The sequence below is a fragment of the Panulirus ornatus genome, chromosome 23 (genome assembly GCF_036320965.1).
Source record: "Panulirus ornatus isolate Po-2019 chromosome 23, ASM3632096v1, whole genome shotgun sequence".
In the NCBI taxonomy this organism is placed as follows: domain Eukaryota; kingdom Metazoa; phylum Arthropoda; class Malacostraca; order Decapoda; family Palinuridae; genus Panulirus; species Panulirus ornatus.
The window spans coordinates 8,370,931-8,398,777 of NC_092246.1; the positions used below are offsets into that span (position 1 = coordinate 8,370,931).

General features: G+C 39.2%; 1 protein-coding gene across 3 annotated transcripts in view; it reads right to left on the reverse strand.

Annotated features, from left to right (window-relative positions):
• The window catches only part of LOC139756783 (uncharacterized), a 160,153-nt gene that overhangs the window by 124,405 nt on the left and 7,901 nt on the right, over positions 1 to 27,847 (reverse strand). For all 3 annotated transcript variants that reach the window (XM_071676565.1, XM_071676566.1, XM_071676568.1), the window contains exons 2-6: positions 27,449 to 27,585; positions 14,507 to 14,666; positions 9,962 to 10,131; positions 3,257 to 3,629; positions 1,241 to 1,378 (exon numbers count right to left, since the gene is read on the reverse strand). In XM_071676565.1, coding sequence (XP_071532666.1) covers positions 1,241 to 1,378; positions 3,257 to 3,629; positions 9,962 to 10,131; positions 14,507 to 14,666; positions 27,449 to 27,585 — 978 coding nt within the window. The remainder of the gene's footprint in view (positions 1 to 1,240; positions 1,379 to 3,256; positions 3,630 to 9,961; positions 10,132 to 14,506; positions 14,667 to 27,448; positions 27,586 to 27,847) is intronic.

Below are 27,847 nucleotides of genomic sequence, written 5' to 3' on the forward strand. Positions count from 1 at the left end.
TGCCTCTCTTTTCTATTTCACTAGAAATTTTACTTCCTCATCCCACCACTCACTACCCTTTCCAGTCAGCTCACCTCCCACATTTTGCATGCCACATGAATCGCTCACACATGCCAGCACTGCTTCCCTAAATACCTCCCATTCCTCATCCACTCCCACTGCTTCATTTACTCTCACCTTAGCAATCTTACATTCAATCTCTCTTGATATTTCTTAACACAATTCCAAGCTCACTTCTCACCATTCTCATCTTGCCGATATTGTTTCCTATCTTTATAAAACCTTTACAAATCTTCAACATTACCTCCAGATGACAGTGATCAGACATCCCATCCGAAAGCCTCTTTTTTACATGCCTATCAATTAATATGTAATCCAATAACCCTTACTGAACATCTCTCCTACTCACATAAGTATACTTTTGTAAGTCTCTCCTTTTAAACCAGGTATTCTCAATCTCCAGTCCTTTTTCAGCACACACCTCCATAAGCTGTTCATAATTTCCATCCATGATAATGAGTATGTTATGCCTCCCAATTATATCCTAAACTGCCACATTATCTATCTTCGTATCTAAATCATCCATCACTAATACCTGGTCTCTTACATCAAAATTGCTGACACACTCACTCAGTTAGCCCCACAACCTTCATCTCATGGCCAGGTGCATAAGCACTAATAATCATCCATCTCTCATCATCCACTTTCACTTTTACCCTTATCAGTCTAGAATCTACTTCCTTACACTCTTTCTAGAATCTACTTCCTTACACTCTTTCATGCACTCCCACTACTAGCTTCAGGACTAGTGCTACTCCTTCCTTAGCTCTTGTCCTCTCACCAACCCCTGACTTTACTCCGAAAACATTTCTGAACCTTCTTCCCTTTTATCCATGAACTTCTCTTCACTCAATGCTAGACCAACTTGAACAAGACCAAAATATTAATGTTTTTCTATTCTATTGAAAAGAGCTGCACTGAGGTACACTATACATGTATAATCACTATATAATCACACTAACCTTAAGCATTGTATCAGGTCTAAATATACATTAGTTCCAGCAAAACCTCTTTATCATAATTTCAAATATTAAATTATCAAGGGTTCTGCAAAAGCTTCAGCTCTTGTCCATTTTGCTTCTAGTAATGTAACTGAATGTAAAAAGAAAGTAAAACTAACTTCAATAAGCAATAAATACATGCATATAGAAAAATCATTCAGAAGAAAACTCTTACTTACCGGTGACATTGTAAACTCCTCGAGATACTTTGGAGCAGTAGCCCCATGGACCAGATCCTGAGCACTGGATTGTTACGTTAAAAAGATCTCCATGCTTAAGCCACGTTTTCCCTGTCATATTCACTTGACCAATAGGTTCTGTAGTAAGATATAATTAGTGCAGTAATTAATAATTCATGTACAGATTTGAGTACAAGGACATTTATATGGACTACTGAAACCCATGCCTCAGACATGTAGCAGTTCAACAGTACAAAATTCCATAAATTGGTAAGATAAACAATAAGCAAAACAGTCATTCTCTTAAATAAGCCTACAGCACAGGAGAGATTAGTCCAGAAAGGCAAAAGGTGAGAGCAAATGACGTAAGGGGAGTGGGTGAGGAATGGGATGTATTTAGGGAAGTAGTGATGGCTTGCACAAAAGATGCATGTGGCATAAGAAAGGTGGGAGGTGAGCAGATTAGAAAGGGTAGTGAGTGGTGGGATGAAGAAGTAAGGTTGTACGTGAAAAAGAAAGAGAGAGGCATTTCAATGACACTTGCAGAAAGTAGTGCAAATGACTACGAGGTGTATAAAAGAGAGTGGCAGGAGATCAAGAGAAAAGTGCAAGGGTTGAAAAACAGAGCAAATGAGGGTACGGGTGAGAGAGTATCATTAAATTTTAGGGAGAAAAAAGATGTTTTGGAAGGAGGCAAATAATGTGCATAAGAAAAGAGAACAAATGGGAACATCGGTAAAGGGGGCAAGGGGGGGATGCGATAACAGATTGTGATGAAATGAGAAGGAGATGGGGTGAGTATTTTGAATGTTTGTTGAATGTGTTTGAAGACAGAGTGGCAGATACAGGGTGTTTTGGTCGGGGTGGTGTGCGAAATGAGAGAGTCAGAGAGAATGGTTCGGTAAAGACAAAAGAGGTAGTGAAATCATTGCAGAAGATGAAATCTGGCAAGTGTGGGTTTGGATGATACTGCAGTAGAATTTATTAAGAAAGGGAGTGACTGTGTTGTTGATTGGTTGGTAAGGATATTCAATGTATGTATGGACCATGGTGAAGTGCTTGAGGATTGGCAGAAGGCATGCATAATGCCACTGTACAAAGGCAAAGGGGATAAAGATGAGTGTTCAAACTACAGAGCCATAAGTTTGTTGAGTATTCCTGCGAAATCATACGGGAGGGTATTGATTGAGATGGTAAAGTCATGTACAGAGCATCAGACTGGGGAAGAGCAGTGTGGTTTCAGAAGTGGTGGAGGATGTGTGGATCAGGTATTTGCTTTGAAGAATGTATGCAAGAAATACTTAGAAAAACAGATGGATTCATATGAACCAGAGTATGTGAAGTGTCTGGGCCAAACCATGGAAAGTTTTGTGGGGCCTGGATGTGGAAATGGAGCTGTGGTTTCTGTGCATTACACATGACAGCTAGAGACTGAGTGTGAATGAATGTGGCCTTTGTTGTCTTTTCCTAGCACTACCTTATGTGTGTGTGTGTGTGTGTGTGTGTGTGTGTGTGTGTGTGTGCCATTTCATGTGTGGCGGGGCGACGACGGGAATGGATGAAGGCAGCAAGTATGAATATGTACATGTGTATATATGTATTGCCTGTGTATGTATATGTGTGCATATGGTGAAATGTTTTTTTTTTTTTTTTTCTTCATACTATTCGCTATTTCCCGCGATAGCGAGGTAGCGTTAAGAACAGAGGACTGGGCCTTTGAGGGAATATCCTCACCTGGACCTCTTCTCTGTTCCTTCTTTTGGGAAAAAAAAAAAAAAAAAAAAAAAAAAAAAAAAAAAAAAATGTATAGGTATGTATATGTGTGTGTATGGGCATACATGCGTGTGTGGGTGGGTTGGGCCATTCTTTCGTCTGTTTCCTTGCGCTACCTCGCTAACGCGGGAGACAGTGACTAAGTATAATAAAGAAAAAAAAAAAAATCTGATTTGCAACAATAAAAGCAAAGTGATAATATTATCTGTATATTCTCCTTTGCAATGAGACTGATAAACTTACCTCTTGCAGTGAGTTTCTTATGGAAGTACCCCATCTTCAGTTTCCTTGATCTGGCCAAGTCAACGGTATGTCCTGCTTTTGGCCAGTATCCATCACATCGCCAACTTCTGTGATTAGGGGATGGTGGTTCAGGCGTAGTTGTAGAAGCGTTTGGTGAAGTAGTTGTTGGAGGTGCTGTGGTGGTTGTGGGAGCTTTGGTTGTATGGTTACTTGGTTTTGGAGTTGTTGTTGTTGTCGTCGTGGTAGTTGTTGTACTTGTGGTGGTAGTGATGACATGATCTGACATGTCCATTACAATATTTGCTTGGATTACATAATCTCCAGGCTCAGTTATGTTGATAATCAAAGATGGTGTTGAACATGAGGCATGCACCTGGAGAAAATAAATATCAGCAATTAAGAAATCAATTTTTTTTTTTTTTTTTTTTTTTTTATACTTTGTCGCTGTCTCCCGCGTTTGCGAGGTAGCGCAAGGAAACAGACGAAAGAAATGGCCCAACCCCCCCCCCCCATACACATGTACATACACACGTCCACACACGCAAATATACATACCTACACAGCTTTCCATGGTTTACCCCAGACGCTTCACATGCCTTGATTCAATCCACTGACAGCACGTCAACCCCTGTATACCACATCGCTCCAATTCACTCTATTCCTTGCCCTCCTTTCACCCTCCTGCATGTTCAGGCCCCGATCACACAAAATCTTTTTCACTCCATCTTTCCACCTCCAATTTGGTCTCCCTCTTCTCCTCGTTCCCTCCACCTCCGACACATATATCCTCTTGGTCAATCTTTCCTTACTCATTCTCTCCATGTGCCCAAACCATTTCAAAACACCCTCTTCTGCTCTCTCAACCACGCTCTTTTTATTTCCACACATCTCTCTTACCCTTACGTTACTTACTCGATCAAACCACCTCACACCACACATTGTCCTCAAACATCTCATTTCCAGCACATCCATCCTCCTGCGCACATCTCTATCCATAGCCCACGCCTCGCAACCATACAACATTGTTGGAACCACTATTCCTTCAAACATACCCATTTTTGCTTTCCGAGATAATGTTCTCGACTTCCACACATTTTTCAAGGCTCCCAAAATTTTCGCCCCCTCCCCCACCCTATGATCCACTTCCGCTTCCATGGTTCCATCCGCTGACAGATCCACTCCCAGATATCTAAAACACTTCACTTCCTCCAGTTTTTCTCCATTCAAACTCACCTCCCAATTGACTTGACCCTCACCCCTACTGTACCTAATAACCTTGCTCTTATTCACATTTACTCTTAACTTTCTTCTTCCACACACTTTACCAAACTCAGTCACCAGCTTCTGCAGTTTCTCACATGAATCAGCCACCAGCGCTGTATCATCAGCGAACAACAACTGACTCACTTCCCAAGCTCTCTCATCCCCAACAGACTTCATACTTGCCCCTCTTTCCAGGACTCTTGCATTTACCTCCCTAACAACCCCATCCATAAACAAATTAAACAACCATGGAGACATCACACACCCCTGCCGCAAACCTACATTCACTGAGAACCAATCACTTTCCTCTCTTCCTGCACGTACACATGCCTTACATCCTCGATAAAAACTTTTCACTGCTTCTAACAACTTGCCTCCCACACCATATATTCTTAATACCTTCCACAGAGCATCTCTATCAACTCTATCATATGCCTTCTCCAGATCCATAAATGCTACATACAAATTCATTTGCTTTTCTAAGTATTTCTCACATACATTCTTCAAAGCAAACACCTGATCCACACATCCTCTACCACTTCTGAAACCGCACTGCTCTTCCCCAATCTGATGCTCTGTACATGCCTTCACCCTCTCAATCAATACCCTCCCATATAATTTACCAGGAATACTCAACAAACTTATACCTCTGTAATTTGAGCACTCACTCTTATCCCCTTTGCCTTTGTACAATGGCACTATGCACGCATTCCGCCAATCCTCAGGCACCTCACCATGAGTCATACATACATTAAATAACCTTACCAACCAGTCAACAATACAGTCACCCCCTTTTTTAATAAATTCCACTGCAATACCATCCAAACCTGCTGCCTTGCCGGCTTTCATCTTCCGCAAAGCTTTTACTACCTCTTCTCTGTTTACCAAATCATTTTCCCTAACCCTCTCACTTTGCACACCACCTCGACCAAAACACCCTATATCTGCCACTCTGTCATCAGACACATTCAACAAACCTTCAAAATGAGTTTTTTAAAGGTGTATTGATTTCTTAATCAGCAATTAAGAAATCAATACACCTTTAAAAAACTCATTTCAAAGTGAGTTATTAAAGAATTGATGATGATGTTTAAAACTGATCATCACAAACAGGTTTATCTAGTTCTTTTCCTTAAACATCAAAACTAATAAAGTTTTATAGGTATAAGAAAACAAGAGTAACTACAACTATATATCTATCTGTATCTCTGATGTCTGTTCCCAATAGGAATTCCAATCAACAAGGTGGGGCAAAAGAGTCTCCACTCATCCCTGTCCTTGCATGCCTCACTTGCAAACACTATTCCACCCAATCCTCTGCAATTTCTCTCCTTCCAGCACTCTTCCACTCTATTTCCCAATGTCACAGGTGGCATTCCTCACACACCAACCCAATTCATTCCCTGCCATACCATATCTCTTATACACCCCTCATTACTATTTTCATTCCATTCAATCATATTACATGCTTCTCTCAATAACTCCTTCCCAATCATTTTACCTTCCTCCCGTGCTATCCCTCTTTGGCCATATCATATCTTAATCTCCCTCTCACATATTTACATACTGACACTTGCTCACTTTGTTTCTCTTATTCTCCTCCTCATCTTCCTTCTACCCTACTCCTTGTTCCATACATCTTCAGTAATGACTGGGTACTAAACATTTCCCAACCTTGATCCTAAACATTTACAACCTTTTCCCTCCATGGTTAATTGATGCAGGAAATCAACACCTTAGCTTAAGTAATTTTGGTTAATGTTAGAAATATGAAATGTTTTTTGCTCAGCAAATGACAATCATAAAGCATTTTTTTTTTCCTCAGGAGTAAACTCATATGTAACTCACAGCAAAACATCATTATGATACTTTGCAATACTGTTGTCATGTGTACATAGTTTTATACCCACTCTTGGTGCTTTTCAAATACCTATGAACTATTTATACTTTATATTTATCATACTTTGTCACTGTCTCCCACGTTAGCAAGGTAGCGCAAGGAAACATGAAAGAATGGCCCAACCCACCCACATACACATGCATATACATACATGTCCACACACACACACACACACATATACATACCTATGCATTTCCACATATACATATATATACATACAAAGACATAAACATATATAAACATGTACATAATTCATATTTGCTGCCTTTATTCTTCCCGTTGCCACCCTGCCACACATGAAATGACAACCCCCTCCCTCCGCACGCATGCGAGGTAGCACTAGGAAAAGACAACAAAGGCCACATTCGTTCACAGTCTCTAGCTGTCATGTATAATGCACCTTTTATTCATATCTATTTATTTATATCATCATACTTTGTCGCTGTCTCCTGCATTAGTGAGGCTGCGCAAGGAAACAGATGAAAGAATGGCCCTACCCACACACATACACATGTATATACAAACACGTCCACACATGCACATATACATACCTATACAACTCAACTTATACATATATATACAGACATAGACATATACATATTTACACATGTACATAATTCATACTGTCTGCCCTTATTCATTCCCGTCGCCACCCCACCACACATGAAATGACAACCCCCTCCCCCAGCATGTGCGCGAGGTAGCACTAGGAAAAGACAACAAAGGCCACATTTCTTCACACTCAGTCTCTAGCTGTCATGTATAATGCACCAAAACCACAGCTCCTTCCACATCCAGGACCCACACAACTTTCCATGGTTTACCCCAGATGCTTCACATGCCCTGGTTCAATCCATTGACAGCACATTGACCCCAGTATACCACATCATTCCAATTCACTCTATTCCTTGCAAGCCTTTCACCCTCCTGCATGTTCAGGCCCCAATCACCCAAAATCCTTTTCACTCTATCTTTCCATCTCCAATTTGGTCTCCCACTTCTCCTCGTTCCCTCCACCTCCGACACATATATCCTCTTTATCAACCTTTCCTCACTCATTCTCTCCATGTGACCAAACCACTTCAAAACACCCTTTTCTGCTCTCTCAAGTACACTCTTTTTATTACCACACATCTCTCTTACCCTTTCATTACTTACTCGATCAAACCACCTCACACCACATACTGTCCTCAAACATCTCACTTCCAACACATCCACCCTCCTCCGTACAACTCTACCTTATAGCCCATGCCTCACAACCATATAACATTATTGGAACCACTATTTCTTCAAACATACCCATTTTTGCTTTCCGAGATAACGTTCTCGCCTTCCACACATTTTTCAACACTCCCAGAACTTTCGCCCCCTCCCTCACCCTATGATTCACTTCCGCTTCCATGGTTCCATCTGCTGCCAAATCCACTCCTAGATATTTAAAACACTTCACTTCCTACAGTTTTTCTCCACTCAAACGTACCTCCCAAATGACTTGTCCCTCAACCCTACTGTACCTAATAACCTTGTTCTTATTCACATTTATTCTCAGCTTTCTTCTTTCACACACTTTACCAAACTCAGTCACCAGTTTCGGCAGTTTCTCACCTGAATCAGCCACCAGTGCTGTATCATCAGCGAACAACAACTGACTCACTTCCCAAGCTCTCTCATCCACAACAGACTGCATACTTGCCCCTCTCTCGAAAACTCTAGTATTCACCTCCCTATCAACCCCATCCATAAACAAATTAAACAACCATGAAGACATCACACACCCCTACTGCAAACTGACATTCACTGAGAACCAATCACTTTCCTCTCTTCCTACTCATACACATGCCTTACATCCTCGATAAAAACTTTTCACTGCTTCTAACAACTTGCCTCCCACACCATATATTCTTAATACCCTCCACAGAGCATCTCTATCAACTCTATCATATGCCTTCTCCAAATCCATAAATGCTACATATAAATTCATTTGCTTTTCTAAGTATTTCTCACATACATTCTTCAAAGCAAACACCTGATCCACACATCCTCTACCACTTCTGAAACCACTGCTCTTCCTCAGTCTGATGCTCTGTACATACCTTCACCCTCTCAATCACTACCCTCCCATATAATTTACCAGGTATACTCAACAAACTTATACCTCTGTAATTAGAGCACTCACCTTTATCCCCTTTGCCTTTGTACTATGGCACTATGCAAGCATTCTGCCAATCCTCAGGCACCTCACTATGAGTCAAACATACATTAAATAACCTTACCAGCCAGTCAACAACACAGTCACCCCTTTTTTAATAAATTCTACTCAAATACTATCCAAATCCTGTTGCCTTGCTGGCTTTCATCTTCTGCAAAGCTTTTACTACCTCTTCTCTGTTTACCAAATCATTCTCCCTAACCCTCTCACTTTGCACACCACATCGACCAAAACACCCTATATCTACTACTCTATCATCAAACACAGTCAACAAACCTTCAAAATACTCACTGCATCTCCTTCTCACATCACCACTACTTGTTATCACCTCCCCATTAGCACCTATGAACTATCATTACAAATTAGTCTTTGTATCTTTCATGTAGCTCATTAAAGCATTACACTTAATAACTGTCACGTAAAGATAAGCTGCTGCACTGGGCTCAGTAATGACATGTTTCACATACTTATATTTCCCAGATTACTCACATCAATGATACTGGTGAAAGGAAACTCTGGTTTGGCTATTTACCAATAGATGGTGGAAGGTATGAGAGGGTATGTGCCAGACTTAAAGCACAACTGTATATCAATCTACGTGTACAACAAATATGCTTAAAGATTTGGACACAGCTGAAATTTCATTTTTCCAGACATGTATACGTTTAAAAGATCTAAAATTTCTGACTTACTATGCACTGTATAAGTTTGTTCTTGGATGTCACACCAATAAGACAGTACACTTCTGTGCTTTTTTCTTACACTAAGTGCATACAAAAGTCATAATACTTGTATACATTTTGATGAAATGTCTTCCTATAAGGTAATTATTACAGAAAGGTGTCTTTTGTGCCATAACAGAGTTAAATGACTGTGAGCTGAGCGAGAGTGTCCCGTGAGCAAAGCTATGGTGTGCATCAAGCCTTAGAGGGAAAGGCAACTTTCTGATGTTCCCAGAATTTTTATGTCCAGATTTTTGATGATGTACCTGTGTTAGGAGAGTAGGAACACCAAATTGAAGATGGAAGGATGGAGCAAAAAAGACTTTGCATGATTGGGGCCTGAACATGCATGAAAGTGGGAGGCATGCAAGGGATAGAGAGAATTGGAACAATGCGATATACTGGGGTCAATGTGCTGTCAGTGGAGTGAACCTGGGCACACGAAGTGTCCGGGATAAACCATGGAAAGTATCTATGGGGTCTGGCTGTGGATGGGGAGCTGTGGTTCCAGTGCATTGCACATGACAACTGGAGAATGGATTCTATTGGATTCGGCCTATCATAACCAAGTATTTGAAAAAAAGTCAAGTTCAACATCCTACAATACTTACATCATAATTAATAACCCAGAAGAATGAGACAATCTGAGTCCGTTGTTTCAGCCAATCATGTGGATCGTGGAGAACTGCTGTGATATTCGTTTGGTTGGCAGTTGAAATGTAGCCTTGCCTTGGAAGAGTCACATTTGGCTGAGTTACTGTCAGTAGTCCATTTAGGTATGCTGGAAGGAAAAATCAATCCAATGTACTCCTTCCACATATTTCCGGAATTTGACAGCTTGTTCATGCAATCATAAAAGTGTGTAGAAGTTTCTGTGGAAGCTTGAGCCCAGGCATTTTTTTCTTCCTTTCAATATTCAGATCCTAAACGTAACTATGAAAAGTTAAAAGAAAGGTTGACAGGATCCAATTTAAAAATGCATTATTAGAGGCTGGCATGACAATGAGCAGCATTGTGAGTAAACAGAAGACGTGTATATCTATGGAGCAAGACAAACAAGCATGGAAGAATGTTAATGACAAATCATGATGATTGTAAGCTATTGAGAAGGTATTTTACAAAACTGACAAGAAATGATGGTGAAAGAGTTGAAATAAAGGTAAGGAGAATGAGAGAAAGATACATATATATGAGAGGAAGGCATTACACAGGAGGAAGAAAGACGAGCAATAAGACTCCAAAAGAACAGTAAAGCTGTGGTTATACATGGAATGATGAACAATGGGGTGAAGAATGGATGTGAAACTGCATGGAATGGAGGTATGAAAAGGGGTCAGGTGCCTGGTCACTGGATGAAGGCAATGCAACTAGCATGATGTATGACACAGATAGCAAATGAACAAATCAAAAGGACTAGTGAATCACATTTGGATCTTTAACAAGTAGAGAAAGTTTTGGAGAAACTGAAAGAAGTGTACTGAGCATTTATAATTTGGAAAAGACATATGACAGAAGTTATTTTAAAAGTTCTGCCTCTATATAGTTTGCATGGAAGACTTTCCAATGTAGTCCACAGCTTTTATTATCATATTGTTTTATGGAACACTTGCATTGCATACAGTGCAGCATAGTTATTGTGAATGAAATAAGAATAGGTGGAAATAATGACTGTAAGCCATAAAAAACATCTGTATGAAGTTCCATGGTCAAAGGCAGAATTTTCTCCAAGTAATGACCCATAACAAATATTGAAGGGAGAGAAAACAGTGAGAGTGCATGGAATGGTGTATGCGATGGAGGCATGTAAGAACAGGGCCCCATAAATAGAGACTCGCCATGGTCACATCCTTGATGGGAGTTCCTGGAGAGAAAGAGTGTCAGAGATGTAGAAGTTGTGGTAGTAACTTAAAATTATGAATGGTAAAAATACATAACTTGTGCAGTATTACTGAAATTAAGATAATGTATTGAATGAAGAAGAAAAGTGAGAAAGATATGTAAGGTGAATCAATCATTAGAAAGGTAAATTGAAAAGTTAGGATGGCATGACCAAGTAGAAAATATGATACATGATAGGTTGGTTAAGAAGATACAAAAGTATAACGAAGTAAGGAGGAGAGGCAGACCATGATTATGAAGATATCCTAACTATTTTGAGGAACGTTTAAAGATTGGGTGCAACAGGAGCATACTGTGTTCAGAGGTAGAAAAATTGAAAAAGTCGGTCTCACTTGGAAACTTAAAGAATGAAAAACTAAGGACTTTATGAGCATGGAAGTCTAAGTTTCACTTTAACATGATGGACATGGGTTAAGGATGTTTATGACTGATTTCAGAGAATAAAGAACCAGGACACAATTGGTGGCTTCTGGCAACAACCCCAATAGTAATGATTATGTAGATATCCTATCCCATGATTATGAAGATATCCTAACTATTTTGAGGAACGTTTAAAGATTGGGTGCAACAGGAGCATACTGTGTTCAGAGGTAGAAAAATTGAAAAAGTCGGTCTCACTTGGAAACTTAAAGAATGAAAAACAAAGGACTTTATGAGCATGGAAGTCTAAGTTTCACTTTAACATGATGGACATGGGTTAAGGATGTTTATGACTGATTTCAGAGAATAAAGAACCAGGACACAATTGGTGGCTTCTGGCAACAACCCCAATAGTAAACACAAAGATGGTAGTGAAACGTCATGAATAGAGGAGGAGTGATGGTGTCACAGTGTGAGATTGGTCAACATATTGCAGTCTCAGTCACTGTCATGTAGTCATATACTGGGGAGGGTTCTGTGTACGAATATTCTATGCAGTAGACGTGAACTACATATATATAAGTATCCTGTGTAATATGTTAGTATAATATCTATCTATCAGGCAAACTTTATTTGTTGTATTAAGAATTATGACTCATATTTAAGGCACTACACAGCTGAAAGTATTTGTGGAGTCAGTGGCATCTATCAGTGGTTTGGACCAAACTATCTATCTCATTTAATGTTCTGAAACATAATATTCAAAGCCTGGGCATTGTTTAGATTTTGATTGGCAGTCTACTGACACTTGCTCCATGCACCCTGTCACCAAATGTCAAAATGAACTAAACAGAGATTGCTCAACATAGATTCATCATGGGCATGAGAGACTCAGGCCTGACGCCATCAAAAATATCATGGGAGCTGGGGATATCTCGCACAACAGTGGTTAAGATGGTCAAGAAGACAGGATGAAGAGGAACATCTTGATGATCGACAAAAGTCAGGATGCCCCAGAGAAACTACACCAGCTCAGGATAAAGCTATACATGGAGCAGCAGCAGCAAACCCCTTCAAGAATGCTGTCGACATTCAGAAACGGCTAAGACTCGATGTTACTCCAAGGATGGTGAGGAAGATGGTACATGAGTCTAGCATACACTATCAGACACTTGCTATCAAAGAAAAGCTCAGTGAGACACTGAACACCAGCTGCTCCTGAAATGCTTATAGACCTGGCTCTTAAAGTTACAAAGGATGTAGCATGAGGGAAGAAAAAAGAGGCAAGAGAGTGTTAAGAGTGGCATTGCATGACTTTAGTATTTTACTCTAGCTAACATCAGATGAGTATAATCATGAAGTGACAATTTGAGTAAAATAATTAAGATTGTTGCTATATGATTATACTCATCATAAGGGAAGCCCCCACAGTAAAAGTGTTATGCCTCAATGTGTAAATGAATCAAAATCGTTTAGTATAAAGGAATAACATGTCTATCAGCTCTCTGGAGTTAATCATTATAGTGTCTAACTCATAACACATGCGAGGGATCAGGCAACTCTTAACCTATGAATGTGGTCATTTGCACTAACTTGAAAATGCACTTGCCCCCAAAAGGTTTCATTAGAATTTCAGTGATTTCAACATTTTCAATACATTACTTCAACATGCAAATTCTGTTAATGAACTCTAAGTATCATCTGTATTGTTAATACAGTAGGATGGACAAGATTAGGGTAGACAATGTGGGAGGAGGGTGTCAATGTGAGGCTGGCTGGGAGGTGAGTGCTGGTGTGAGGCTAGATGGGAGGCGAGTGCTGGTGTGAGGCTAGCCCATTGAAGAGGTTGTAGAGCGAGAGTGCAGAGGTCCTAAGAGGGACATTTTGAGTATCAGGGCCACAATCAGTTTCCATCATGGATAGAGCAAACATCAGTTCAGTAACAACATAGATTTCTATACCAGTTGAAAGAAGAAAGTAACAAATAATGAGTGTGTATGTGCTGAATGAAGCCCTGTCTGTCTTCAAGGGAGGCAACTTGTATTAATGAGAACATAACTAAGATATAAAGATTAACAACAATGACATACTTCAGTGATATGCCCATTGGTAAAGCATGTAGATGAAGGCACTAATAAAGTATTTCATTTGATGTGAATTAATCAAACATCTGAGGCTTCGGTTTCACAGTGAACCCACACCCCAGACATATGCCACTGACTCCACAAATACTTTTAGTTGTGCAGTGCCCTAAATATGAATCATAATTCCTAATACATCTAATAAATTGAGCATAAACAATAGATATCATACTAACATATTACACAGGATACACACATATATAATTCACATCTATTACATAGAGTATTCATACACAGAACCATCCCCAATATACGACTACATGGCAGTGACAGTGACTGCCATACGCTGACCAATCACACTATGACACAAACGTTCCCTCTCCACTTATGACTTTTCACTACCATCTCTCGAGTTTATTAATGGGGTTGTTGCCAGAAGTCGCCAATTGTGTCCTGTTCTTTATTCTCCCCAAACCCACTATACATTGCAATTCTTTTAAATAAGAGAATTCACTATCATAACAAGAATGCTTGAGCAGAGAAGATAATGTATACATACAAATCTGTGCATAACTCTTCTCACAACTGTAAGATTAAAAGTTGTACTTGCTCTACCTCTGAGAGTCCAAGAGAATTCACACTTTTTTTTTAAAGAGTGCAAATTAAGCAGGAACTTTAACTGAACTTTGCTACTGTTATCCAAAACACCCACTGCACTTTGCAATTCTTTTTAAAAACATTTCACTATTATAACAAGAATACTTGAGCACGAGAGATAATGCATAAATACACTTCTGTGCATAACTGTTCTCATACCTGTGAGATTAAAAGTTGTACTTGCTTTATTTCTGGGCATCCAAAAGAATCCAAACTTCTTTTTTACAATGAGCTCAACAGTACGCACACCAGTATACCATGAATATGTGTCATAATCGTAAGTAATATTCCACGAGACTTTCGGTCCATTGATGTATTGCTGAAAAATAATAAAATAAAATAATATGGTACATAACATTCAAATGAGTAAACATATAAAATACTACATATGGTTCATAGTATCTCCCATGTAATTTACAATATTTTCAAGGTTTGTCCACTATGTAACAATTCAGTCTATATCAAACTTCCCTATAAAGGACTTGATCTAACAGAGTTTATGATGTCACAGTTCTCCAAATAATATATAATGTGCAACCTAGCTGATCTGATATGTGCTGAATGAAACTATCTGGTTTATTTCTATAAAAAGTCCAGCGGTCTTCCCATGTTGATATCAATATTTACTAATATGTGGGTTAAGTTACATTGACATGGGCATTGAGTACTTCTGCTCCCTTCCTTTTCTATATCCTGTAATCAACCCAAGACCCCTTCCTGAAAGTGAGAAATTCTTCGATGATACAGCCCTGTTACAGGTGACCTTTCACTCATGGTTTACTCTCAAGCAGGCAGAGTTCAATAACATTTGTTATTTTCCATTATCCATTAAGAGTCAGACCCTTCTTCCATGTGTATATATGGTTTATTCTCGGCTTGTCATCTTGTTATACCGGATCAAATCATTCTGAAAAATTCATCTTTTCATGTCCAACCATTCTTGAAATACAGAGGCATCCAAAAAATTATCATATGGTACCTGGTACATCTTAAACAACTGGGGGACACATGACAATCATTTAAGCCATCTTTAAATAGAAGCTTACAGAAAACAGATGGGTGGAATAATTCTAAGTTATAAAACACATTTCAAAATGGAATCACATACAAACTAAATCAAATACTTTATTGCATAAACCTCCAATGGAGGAGCATACACAGGCACAAAAAATCATCACCTCTACAAACATGAAAGCACATTTCTATGGAAATATATGTATCCAAGACAGTTAACTTTCAGTCCAATCTTTTATGAGTTCATGGTAGATTGTGAAAAATCTGAAGCACAATGGCATATCACACTATGCACTTTTTAGATGAACACACCTTGTAATCCTCCTAATCTAGAACATCTGAAAGCCATACCAGGAAGGTCAACCAGATCCCAAAATATATCACAGACCCGTGGTGCTTGCTGAATGTCAAACATCCCTCTTACTGATCTTATCTAAAGAGATGTTCCTCAATAGTGGTTCTATTGTCACAAATACATCTTTTGGTGGCTATATTGCATATCATCACAGTGGAAATATTGTCCAAAGACTTGGAAGCAGATCCCTAGTTAACCTCATCAAGGTACAATGCTCCTTAGTGTTGATCCCATAACTTGTGAGCAGATCCCACTATAAGATCCACCTAATGGAATCCTTGCTGATAACGACTTAATGGAGATTGGACAACCAAACCAAAGATGTAATAATGTGATATGCAGTTCTTGAAAGTTAATCTGAAGAGAATGATGCTTCAATGGATAAATTTTTCAAGGCCTGTAATACAAGGGAATATTTCTAAATGAAGCATCCATAAATGAAACAATTTCCTAAGTATAAACCTTTGGGTTACAATAGCCTCTACCCAAAGAATAATGTGCCAACTTATCTATGGTGCTACACTAAGGGGATCTCAAGTAGATTAATGTATCAGAGTTTTTGCACCAATGACCAAATTTCAACTAACTTACGACAATGGCATGAAACACCTCAGGCTTCCTTTCATTATAATCATGAACCAATTCTTCAGTTATCCTTCATCCATGGCATCGAGGACTGCAATAATATACTGACTGCAGATTAAATCTGGTAGTGTTTGCTTTATAACCATGAGGACTTCAGGAATCCATATGAAACTACATCTGATGACAACATACATGAATGTGATAGATTATGATATGGAAGAACTTGTATTACAGCAGAGGCAGTCAACATTTTGAACAAGGTATAGAAAATTAGATCCTGCTTTGGCAACAGTAAAATTTCTATCATGCTACCTCCACTGAGAATATTTAATACTCCATCATGTGAGGCAACAGACCCAAAGAGTAACTGTTTATATATTTCACAACTAACCCAACAAAAAACTATTTATACATTCTAACACACCAAATTTTCCTTATATCTTTGATCATTTTTACCATGGGGTTAAAAAGGGAGTCAGCCCTTGTATAATACATTATGCATTATGAGATGCACATGATGCCTTCATGATTGTCTGTAACTGCATAACATGGAATAACAGCTAACTGAATGAGTTCACAATTACACAATTACATTTATCATTGTTTCTACAGTCAAAATATGTCGAAACATTCCAATTCAAGATCTGCCTTCTACAAGCACATACTACTCTTCTTATTACACTCAATTAGAACATTAGGGTGAATACAAACAAACCTGCTCTTCATTCACTCTGTGTATCCTGCATACCATATGACAGCAGGCAAAAGGATATTGTATGACAGTGTTCACATGCCAGATCAGTGGGTGACTATGGGTGACTGATGTGCATGATATATTTACCAGCTGTGGCCATAGGCTGCTATATATATCTATGGGTAAATGGTGGAATCAAACATCAGGTGAGATGTCAAATGATGACAGAAGTCTACATTTTACATAATTTGGCACTTAAATACAAAAAATACAAATACAAAGGCACTGAAACATTCACTGAGAACCAATCACTTTCCTCTCTTCCTACTTGTTCACATGCTTTACATCCTCGATAAAAACTTTTCACTGCTTCTAACAACTTGCCTCCTACACCATATATAATTAATACCTTCCACAGAGCATCTCTATCAACTCTGTCATATGCCTTCTCCAGATCCATAAATGCTACATACAAATCCATTTGCTTTTCTAAGTATCGCTCACATACATTCTTCAAAGCAAACACCCGATCCACACATCCTCTACCACTTCTGAAACCACAATGCTCTTCCCCAATCTCATGCTCTGTACATGCCTTCACTCTCTCACTCAATACCCTCCCATATAATTTACCAGGCATACTCAAAAACTTATACCTCTGTAATTTGAACACTTACCTTTATCCCCTTTGCCTTTGTACAATGGCACTATGCATGCATTCTGCCAATCCTCAGGCACCTCACCATGAGCCATACATACATTAAATATCGTTACCAACCAGTCAACAACACAGTCACCCCTTTTTTAATAAATTCCACTGCAATACCATTCAAACCCACTGCCTTGCCAGCTTTCATCTTCTGCAGAGCTTTTACTACCTCTTCTCTGTTTACCAAATTATTCTCCCTAACCCTCTCACTTTGCACACTACCTCGACCAAAACACATTCAACAAACCTTCAAAATACTCACTCCATCTCCTTCTCAAATCACCACTAGTTGTTATCACCTCCCCAATAGCTCCATTCACCGATGTTCCCATTTGTTCTTGTCATATGCACCTTATTTACCTCCTTCAAAAACATCTTTTTATTCTCCCTAAAATTTAATGATACTCTCTCACCCCAACTCTCATTTGCCCTCTTTTTCACCTCTTGCACCTTTCTCTTGATCTCCTGCCTCTTTCTTTTATACATCTCCCAGTCATTTGCACTATTTCACTGCAAAAATCATTCAAATGCCTCTCTCCTCTTTCACTAATAATCTTACTTCTTCATCCCACCACTCACTACCTTTTCTAATCTGCCCACCTCCCATGCTTCTCATGCCATAAGCATCTTTTATGCAACCCATCACTGCTACCCTAAATCCATCCCATTTCTCCCTGACTCCCCTTACGTCCTTTGTTCTCACCTTTTTCCATTCTGCACTCAGTCGCTCCTGGTACTTCCCCATACAAGTCTCCTTCCCAAGCTCACTTACTCTCACCACCCCAACATTTTCTCTTCTTTTCTGAAAACTTTCACTCTACAAATTTTCACCTTCGCCTCCACAAGATAATGATCAGACATCCCTCTGGATGCACCTCTCAGCACATTAACATCCAAAAGTCTCTCTTTCGTGTGCCTAACAATTAACGTGTAATCCAATAACCCTCTCTGGCCATGTCTCCTACTTACATACACATACTTACGTATATCTCTCTTTTCAAACAAGGTATTCCCAATCACCAGTCCTTTTTCAGCACACAAATCTACAAGCTCTTAGTCATTTCCATTTACAACACTGAACACCCAATGTACACCAATTATTCCCTTAACTGCCAATTACTCACCTTTGCATTCAAATCACCCATCACTATAACCCGGTCTCCTGCATCAAAACTACTAACACACTCACTCAGATGCTCCTAAAACACTTGCCACTCATGATCTTTCTTCTCATGCCCAGGTGAATATGCACCAATAATCACCCAACTCTCTCCTCCACTTTCAGTTTTACCCATATCAATCTAGAGTTTACCTTCTTACACTCTACCACATACTCCAACAACTCCTGTTTCTGGATTAGTGCTACTCCTTCCCTTCCTCTTGTCCTCTCACCAACCCCTGACTTTACTCCCAAAACATTCCCAAACCACTCTTCCCCTTTACCCTTGAGCTTCGTTTCACTCAGAGCCAAAACATCCAGGTTCCTTTCCTCAAACTTACTACCTATCTCTCCTTTCTTCTTGTCATATCTATCAAAGATAAAATTATTATTATTATTATAATACTTTGTCGCCGTCTCCCGCGTCTGCGAGGTAGCGCAAGGATACAGACGAAAGAAATGGCCCAACCCACCCCCATACACATGTATATACATACGTCCACACACGCAAATATACATACCTACACAGCTTTCCATGGTTTACCCCAGACGCTTCACATGCCTTGATTAAATCCACTGACAGCACGTCAACCCCGGTATACCACATCGCTCCAATTCACTCTATTCCTTGCCCTCCTTTCACCCTCCTGCATGTTCAGGCCCCGATCACACAAAATCTTTTTCACTCCATCTTTCCACCTCCAATTTGGTCTCCCTCTTCTCCTCGTTCCCTCACCTCCGACACATATATCCTCTTGGTCAATCTTTCCTCACTCATTCTCTCCATGTGACCAAACCACTTCAAAACACCCTCTTCTGCTCTCTCAACCACGCTCTTTTTATTTCCACACATCTCTCTTACCCTTACGTTACTCACTCGATCAAACCACCTCACACCACACATTGTCCTCAAACATCTCATTTCCAGCACATCCATCCTCCTGCGCACAACTCTATCCATAGCCCACGCCTCGCAACCATACAACATTGTTGGAACCACTATTCCTTCAAACATACCCATTTTTGCTTTCCGAGATAATGTTCTCGACTTCCACACATTCTTCAAGGCCCCCAGAATTTTCGCCCCCTCCCCCACCCTATGATCCACTTCCGCTTCCATGGTTCCATCCGCTGCCAGATCCACTCCCAGATATCTAAAACACTTCACTTCCTCCAGTTTTTCTCCATTCAAACTCACCTCCCAATTGACTTGACCCTCAACCCTACTGTACCTAATAACCTTGCTCTTATTCACATTTACTCTTAACTTTCTTCTTCCACACACTTTACCAAACTCAGTCACCAGCTTCTGCAGTTTCTCACATGAATCAGCCACCAGCGCTGTATCATCAGCGAACAACAACTGACTCACTTCCCAAGCTCTCTCATCCCCAACAGACTTCATACTTGCCCCTCTTTCCAAAACTCTTGCATTTACCTCCCTAACAACCCCATCCATAAACAAATTAAACAACCATGGAGACATCACACACCCCTGCCGCAAACCTACATTCACTGAGAACCAATCACTTTCCTCTCTTCCTACACGTACACATGCCTTACATCCTCGATAAAAACTTTTCACTGCTTCTAACAACTTTCCTCCCACACCATATATTCTTAATACCTTCCACAGAGCATCTCTATCAACTCTATCATATGCCTTCATGTAGCTAAGGAGGTGCAAATAATATCAGTCGTGAATTTGAAAAGAAATATTTTTCCAAATTTTTCTTAAACATATCTACGGTACCTATTTTAACCACCCTTATTCATAAATCATTCCATATGTTAATAGAAGTGATAGAAGATGTGTGGATGTGGTGTTTGCTTTGAAGAATGTGTGTGAGAAATATTTAGAAAAACAGATGATTCATGTGTGGCATTTATGGATCTGGAGATAAGGCATATGATAAGGTTGATAAAGATGCTTTGTGAAAAGTTTTAAGAATATATGAAGTGGGAGGTAAGTTGCTAAAAGTGGTGAGAAGTTTCTATCAAGGGTGTAAGGCATGTGTACGAGTTGGAAGAGAAGAGTGAATGGTTCCAAGTTAAAGTCAGACTCCAACAGGGGTGTTTGATGACACATTGGTTGTTAATTTGTTAATGGATGGGGTGGTGAAGGAAGTAAATGCTACAATCTTGGAGAGAGGAGCAACTAAGCAGTCTGCTGTAGATGAAAGGGCCTGGTAAGTGAGTCAGTTGTTGTTTGCCGATAATACAGCACTGGTGGATGATTCAAGTGAAAAACTGCATGAAGCTAGTGACTGAGTTTGGAAGTGTGTGTGAAAAGGAAAAATTGAAAGTGTATGTGAATAAAAGCAAGGTTATTAGGTTCAGCAGGGTTGAGGGACAAGTTTGTTGGAAAAAAGTTTGAATGGATAAAAATTGGAAGTTAAGCATTTCCGATATCTGAGAGTGGATTTGGAAGCGAATGGAACCAGGGAAGAGGAAGTGAGTAATGGGGCAGGGATGAAGCAGAGGTACTGGAAATGATGAAGAATGAGTGAAAGAGAGTGCTATCTTGGAAAGCGAAAATGGTTAAGTTTGAAGTAATAGTAGTTCCAATAATATTATATGGTTGCAAAGTATGGACTACAGACAAGGTTGTGCAGAGGAGGGTGGATGTGTTGGAAGTGAAATGCTTGAGGAGAATATGTGATGTGAGGTGGTTTGATCGAGTAAGTAATGAAAGGGTAAGAGATATGTTTGGTAATAAAAGTGAGGCTGAGAAGGCAGAAAGCATGTTGAAATGGTTTGGACATATGAAGAGGATGAGTGAGAAGAAACTGAGAAAGAGGATATATGTGTCTGAAATGTATGAAACAAGAAGCTGGAGACCAAAGTGGAGATGGAAGGATGGAGTAAAAAAGATTTCAAGCAATCGGGGCTTGAACATGCAGTAGAGTGTAAAGCGTGCATGGAATAGAATGAACTGGAATGATGTGGTTTATTGGGGTCAATGTACTGAACAAGGGAATGTGAAACATCCAGGGTAAACCACAGAAAGGTCTGTGGTGCCTGGATATGGATAGGGAACTGTGGTTTTGGCTCATTACACATAACAGCTTATGTATGGATGTAAGCTAATTTGGCCTTTCTTCATCTGTTTCCTGACACTACCTCGCTGACGCAGGGAGTGGCAATGCTGTTTCCTGTGGGGCTGGGTGGTGCTGGGAATGGATGAAGGCAAGTAAGTATGAATATGTACATGTGTATATATGTATATGTTTATGTATATACTTGTGCATGTGAGTGAATATTCCTTTCTTCGTCTGTTTCCTGCATCGCTAACGCAGGAAACAGCAATCAAGTGTAAAAAATTCAAGTCCAACTGAAGAAAAAGTATTTTGCCTCATTTGAAGTAAAACACTTGTCTAGGAGTTTGTAACCATTACTACAAATGAAATCAGACAGATCTATCCCTACATAATTTGTTAAGTCGAGATTATCAACATCTTCAATAATTTTGAATTTCTGCATCAGATTCCCATTAACCTTCTCTTTTCTAAACTAAATAGATGTCTCAATTGCCTTTCAGAGGATTTGTTTTTCAGTCCAGGAATCATTTTGGTGGCTCGTTTCTGAACTCTCTCCATTCCGTCTAAGTCTTGCCACATGTAGGGTGACCAAAACTGAACATGCTATTCAAGATGGGGTTCACGGATGACTTGTAAAGAGTAAGGATAATTTCCCCAGACTTAAATTTGATAGCCCTACATACAAATCTGAGAATTTTGTTTGCCTTTATAACTGCCTCTGTGCACTGTTTACTTGGCTGTAGATCACCAGAGATTATCACAACCAAGTCTTTTTCCTCATTTACCATTTGCAGTTCAGCAGAATTCAGGCTGTAGCTTCCCCTTTCATTTTTACTACCAACATGCAAAACTTTGCACATACCAACACAAAATTCATTTGCCACTTAAGAGCCTAGTCTTCAGTTTGTCTGTCTGGAGCTGCAGACATTTTTTTTTTCTGTTGCAGATTTGTTTCCCAACTTGGTATAATCTATTTCGATATCTTACAATGCAGCCTTTTATAAATATCAATATTCATTTCATTCATCTATTATACTTAGTCTTTGTGTCCTGTAGCGAGGGAGCATAAGGAAACAGACGAAAGAATGGCCCAACCCAACCGCATACACATCTTCTTTTCTTTCAAACTATTCGCCATTTCCCGCTTTAGCGAGGTAGCGTTAAGAACAGAGGACTGGGCCTCGGAGGGAACATCCTCACCTGGCCCCCTTCTCTGTTCCTTGTTTTGGAAAAATTAAAAAAAAAAAAAAACGAGAGGGGAAGATTTCCAGCCCCCCGCTCCCTCCCCTTTTAGTTGCCTTCTACGACACGCAGGGAATACGTGGGAAGTATTCTTTCTCCCCTATCCCCACATGTATATACACATGTATATACATAAACGCATATAAATACCTATACATTTCAACATATACATACATCCAGGGTAAACCATGTATACACATGTATATATTCGTACTTGCTGCCTTCATCCATTCCAATCACCATCCTGCCACACGTGATATGGCACCCACCGCACACATGCAAAGTAGCACTTGGAAAAGACAACAAAGGCCACATTCATTCACACTCAGTCTCTAGCTGTCAAGAGTAAAGCACAGAAACCACAGCTCCCTTTCCACATCCAGGCCTCACAAAACTTTCCATGGTTTACCCCAGATGCTTCACATGCCCTGGTTCAATCCATTGACAGCACGTCCACTCCTGTATACCACATCGTTCCAATTCACTCTATTCCTTGCATGCCTTTCACCCTAATGTATGTTCAGGCCCCGACCACTCAAAATCTTTTTCACTCCATCCTTCCACCTCCAATTTGATCTCCCACTTCTCGTTCCCTCAACCTCTGACACACATATCCTCTTTGTCAATCTTTCCTCACTCATTCTCTCCATACGACCAAACCATTTCAATACATCATCTTCAACTCTCTCAACTACACTCTTTTTATTACCACACATCTCTCTTACCCTTTCATTACTTACTCGATCAAACCACCTCACACCACACACTGTCCTAAAACATTTCATTTCCAACACATCCACCCTCCTCCGCACAACCTTATCTATAGCCCATGCCTCGCACCCATATAACATTGTTGGAACGACCATTTCTTCAACATACCCATTTTTGTTCTCTGAGATAACATTCACACCTTCCACACATTCTTCAATGCTCCCAGAGCCTTCGCCCCCTCCCCCACCATGTGACTCACTTCTTCCATGGTTCCATCTGCTGCTAAATCCACTCCCAGATATCTAAAACACTTCACTTCCTCCAGTTTTTCTCCATTCAAACTTACCTCCCAATTAACTTGTCCCTCAACCCTACTGTTATATATGAGACAGAGAACTGGTCCCAAGACTGACCCTTGTGGTACACTACTTATTACTTTGAACCATTAATCACAACTATTTGTTTATGGCCAGTAAACCAATTTCCTTGCCAGCAAACTACAACCCCATCTATAACATGCGACTTAACTTCAGTTATTAATCTTGAATGTACAACTTTATCCAATACTTTTTGAAAATCTTGATAGATGACATCAGCTGCTTCACTTTCATCATACATGTTGATTACATCATAAAAGAAATTTAGAAGATTTGTCAAACATGAACGATTTTGCTGAAAACCATGCTGTGGGTCATTTATTAAAAGGTGGTCCCCTAAATGGCTTAATCTTACCCCAAATTATGATTTCCATAATTCTACCAACCACAGACATTAAGCTGATAGACTGATAACTTCTGAGCAGTGATTTCTTTTAACTTTTCTTAAAAATGGGTGTTACATAAGCAAGCTTCCATTCCCCATAGTAAGTGAATCTTTTAAGAGAATAGTCGAGCGTTTAACTAAGTCATTTTTTGCCTCTATCATAGTCCTTGGCTAAATCTTATCAGGTTCTGCTGATTTATTTATCTTTATTTCATTTCCTTCTGATACTATATCTTCAAAATTTATATCCATGTGTTTCAGAACATTTCCTCTCTACGCAGTGGGACTGGATTTGGGACATGAACAGTTTCATCAAATGTAAATACAGATGCATAAAAATCATTGCCATGCCTTCATTATTGTGAAACAAATCACCATCTTCATTTATCAATGGCCAATTGATGGGGCGATGATCCTCTTGCTTCTAACACATCCATAAAACTCTTTTGGTTTTCTTCTGCAATTTTCAGCAATAAACTCTTCATACTCATGCTTACTTTGATGTACAAGTGTCCTAGTTTCTTAGACTTACATAATTTGCTTTATTAAGCAGGTTGTTGGTCTCCTTGAACTTTTTTTGTGCTGCTTCAGTAAGCAAGACACTTCTTTATGTCATCAATCCACAACTTTGGCTTCATAGTGAAAAACAGACCATCTACACGAGTAGGCACAAATGATCCCTCCACTGCTTTGAATGTTTTTCTGAAACTCTCCCAAGCTATGACCAGACTGGTTCATTTATAATATCATCCCAAGTTTGCCTGTCAAGAGCATTGGGAAGATCTTTAAAATTTGCCGGTCTAAAATTTGGTATTTCTTAACATCTCTCATGTTGACCAGCATTACAGACAATGTTGAAAGTTAACTGAAATGTAAATCATGAAAGATCAATTGTACTAAACTCTTCTCAGATTCCATCATTGTTAATAAGATCCTCATTTGCAGTTAGAAATAAATGTAATATATTCTTGTTGTTCATAGGTTTATCAAATACAGCCATTCCCCAACATACATCCACGTTCCATTCAGACAGACCAGTTGTATCTCGAAATGGATGTAAGTTGGGCGAGAGATGCTGTGATGCACACAATGCTGGCATATTGTCTAACAGTCACTATCATATGCTAGCAGCTGTTAGTATTGTCAAACGTACGACCATGCATAATCTTCATTTATGCTTATTCTTTATATTTTTACCAGTCATATGCATGGATGGTTCTAAGAAGGGGATCAGGTATAATAGTATTAGAATAGTTATAGGGCACTATCAAGCAGACTTAGGTAAAGCCCATGCCCATGGCTGCTAGAAAGGGATTCTCCCCACTTAGGTAATGGTATGGTAAAATCTCCTACAACGATTAGAGCAACTGCTTATAACATGGAGTAACAAAATGGTTAATATCTTTACTGCACTTCTTACTTCTTGCTCTGTACTGTCTTCCTCTCATACACTTATCTATTTCCCTTTTTTTGTTTGCTCAGTTCTTACCGTACAAATAGATTAATTTCTTCAGCAATCGTGTCCAATCACTTCTTTAAAATGCTCTATCTCTTACAAACTTCACCATCCGTCACCAAGTTACTAGCACACTCCCAGACATATCTAAACCCCTTAACTCCTTCAGATGTAGATCTACATAAGGAAGCACAATCCTCCATATATTAATATCCAAGTCGAGCTTTGTGCCTTTATTTCATGGCCATCCGTGATCAGGCCTGGTTGGTTACCAAATTGGCAGTGTGCAAGAATTTCTTCCCACAATCAGTCACTCTATAGCTATGCTAAAATCAACATATTCTTATGAATTTTCTAGGAAGGAAATGGAGAGGCTTTTGCTAGATTCTCAGGACCAGGCAGGTGATTATTCTTAATTACCTGACAATGATGATGTAGAGTTTTATGGACACTCACTCCTCTAGGACTGAAAGTTCACCAAAGTGAAGCATGAGAGAGAGTTTCTCGCAAAAGTGAAGATAAGTGTTGCTAGCACCTCCCACACCATCGATTGACAACACTACATCTAACTGGTATAACTGGTAAATTTAAAAACTTTATAACTTTGCTGTCATTAAATAGTCATTGATGAATCACAAAGGTTATAACAAGAAAAGATTTCTTGCATAAAATAAATCTAATCATGTATCAGTTTCTTGGCATCAGTAAAATAATGATAAAGCATGCACAATGGCAAACACAACTACAAAACTTGTTCACATAATCATAATGATAGTAGTTCCAATGTACTTTTGAAGTGATTTTCTTCACTGTTATATGAATATCTTTGAAATTGTATGGTTAAATACATTTTTTACATGATGAACCTGAGATTCTCAAGGGTGGAAAGGAAGGCTAACACTTTCACATCATACAGAGAAACCTCCTCTAATTTTATTAATCTCCTAAAAACTTCTTATTCTTTTCAATTCTGATTATTTTCCTTCCAAGATCCTCATCTACTTACATTTCATTAACAAATATCATCTATTTAACTCTTCAGTTTAGAACTTTACACAGTGACCTCTATTCATCACTGTTTTCTGAGAGACTCGGTTTCTTTCCAAACTCTCTTCTAACAACTATCTCAGGACTTTATTCCACTATGCTGTGCCTCTCTTTCCACAAAGTATACATAGGCATAGGCATGTTAATTTGGCTATCAATTTAATGAGGTGGCTGCCACATGCCTGCATCAAGGTATAAAAATTCATAAGCAAATGTATGCAAGCAGAGACAATATAGTAAAATGTTCAGGAATGTGTAGCAAGTGGGTTGGATGTAACCCTGAAGAAATCTCTACTTTTAACAAAACAAAATCTATGTATCCTTACTGTAGCTCCATGAAAGAGATCATCAGACCATTGCCATTCAAGTTCTTCTCCTTCCTCATAATCCATGAGCTCTGCAGAGAACCATATGGGCATGTCAAGGACCACTGGGCCCGTATTATTTAGTATCAAAGTCCCATCTGAAATAAATGTATGTACGTTAGTTATGACATACAAAACATGTCCAGAAATTATCTAAGGAAGAAACTATAAAAATTGTAGCTCTACTGCAGGTTACAAGAGCACATTTCATGAGACCAGTTTTCCAAAAATGTTAGATTTACTCGGGAAATTTGTCATTCTAATTGTGCCATCATTTCATTTTCTTTTGAAAAAACAACTAAACAGGGCAAAACACTTGATGCAATACATGAGAATTTTGCCAAAAAAATCCACATCCAA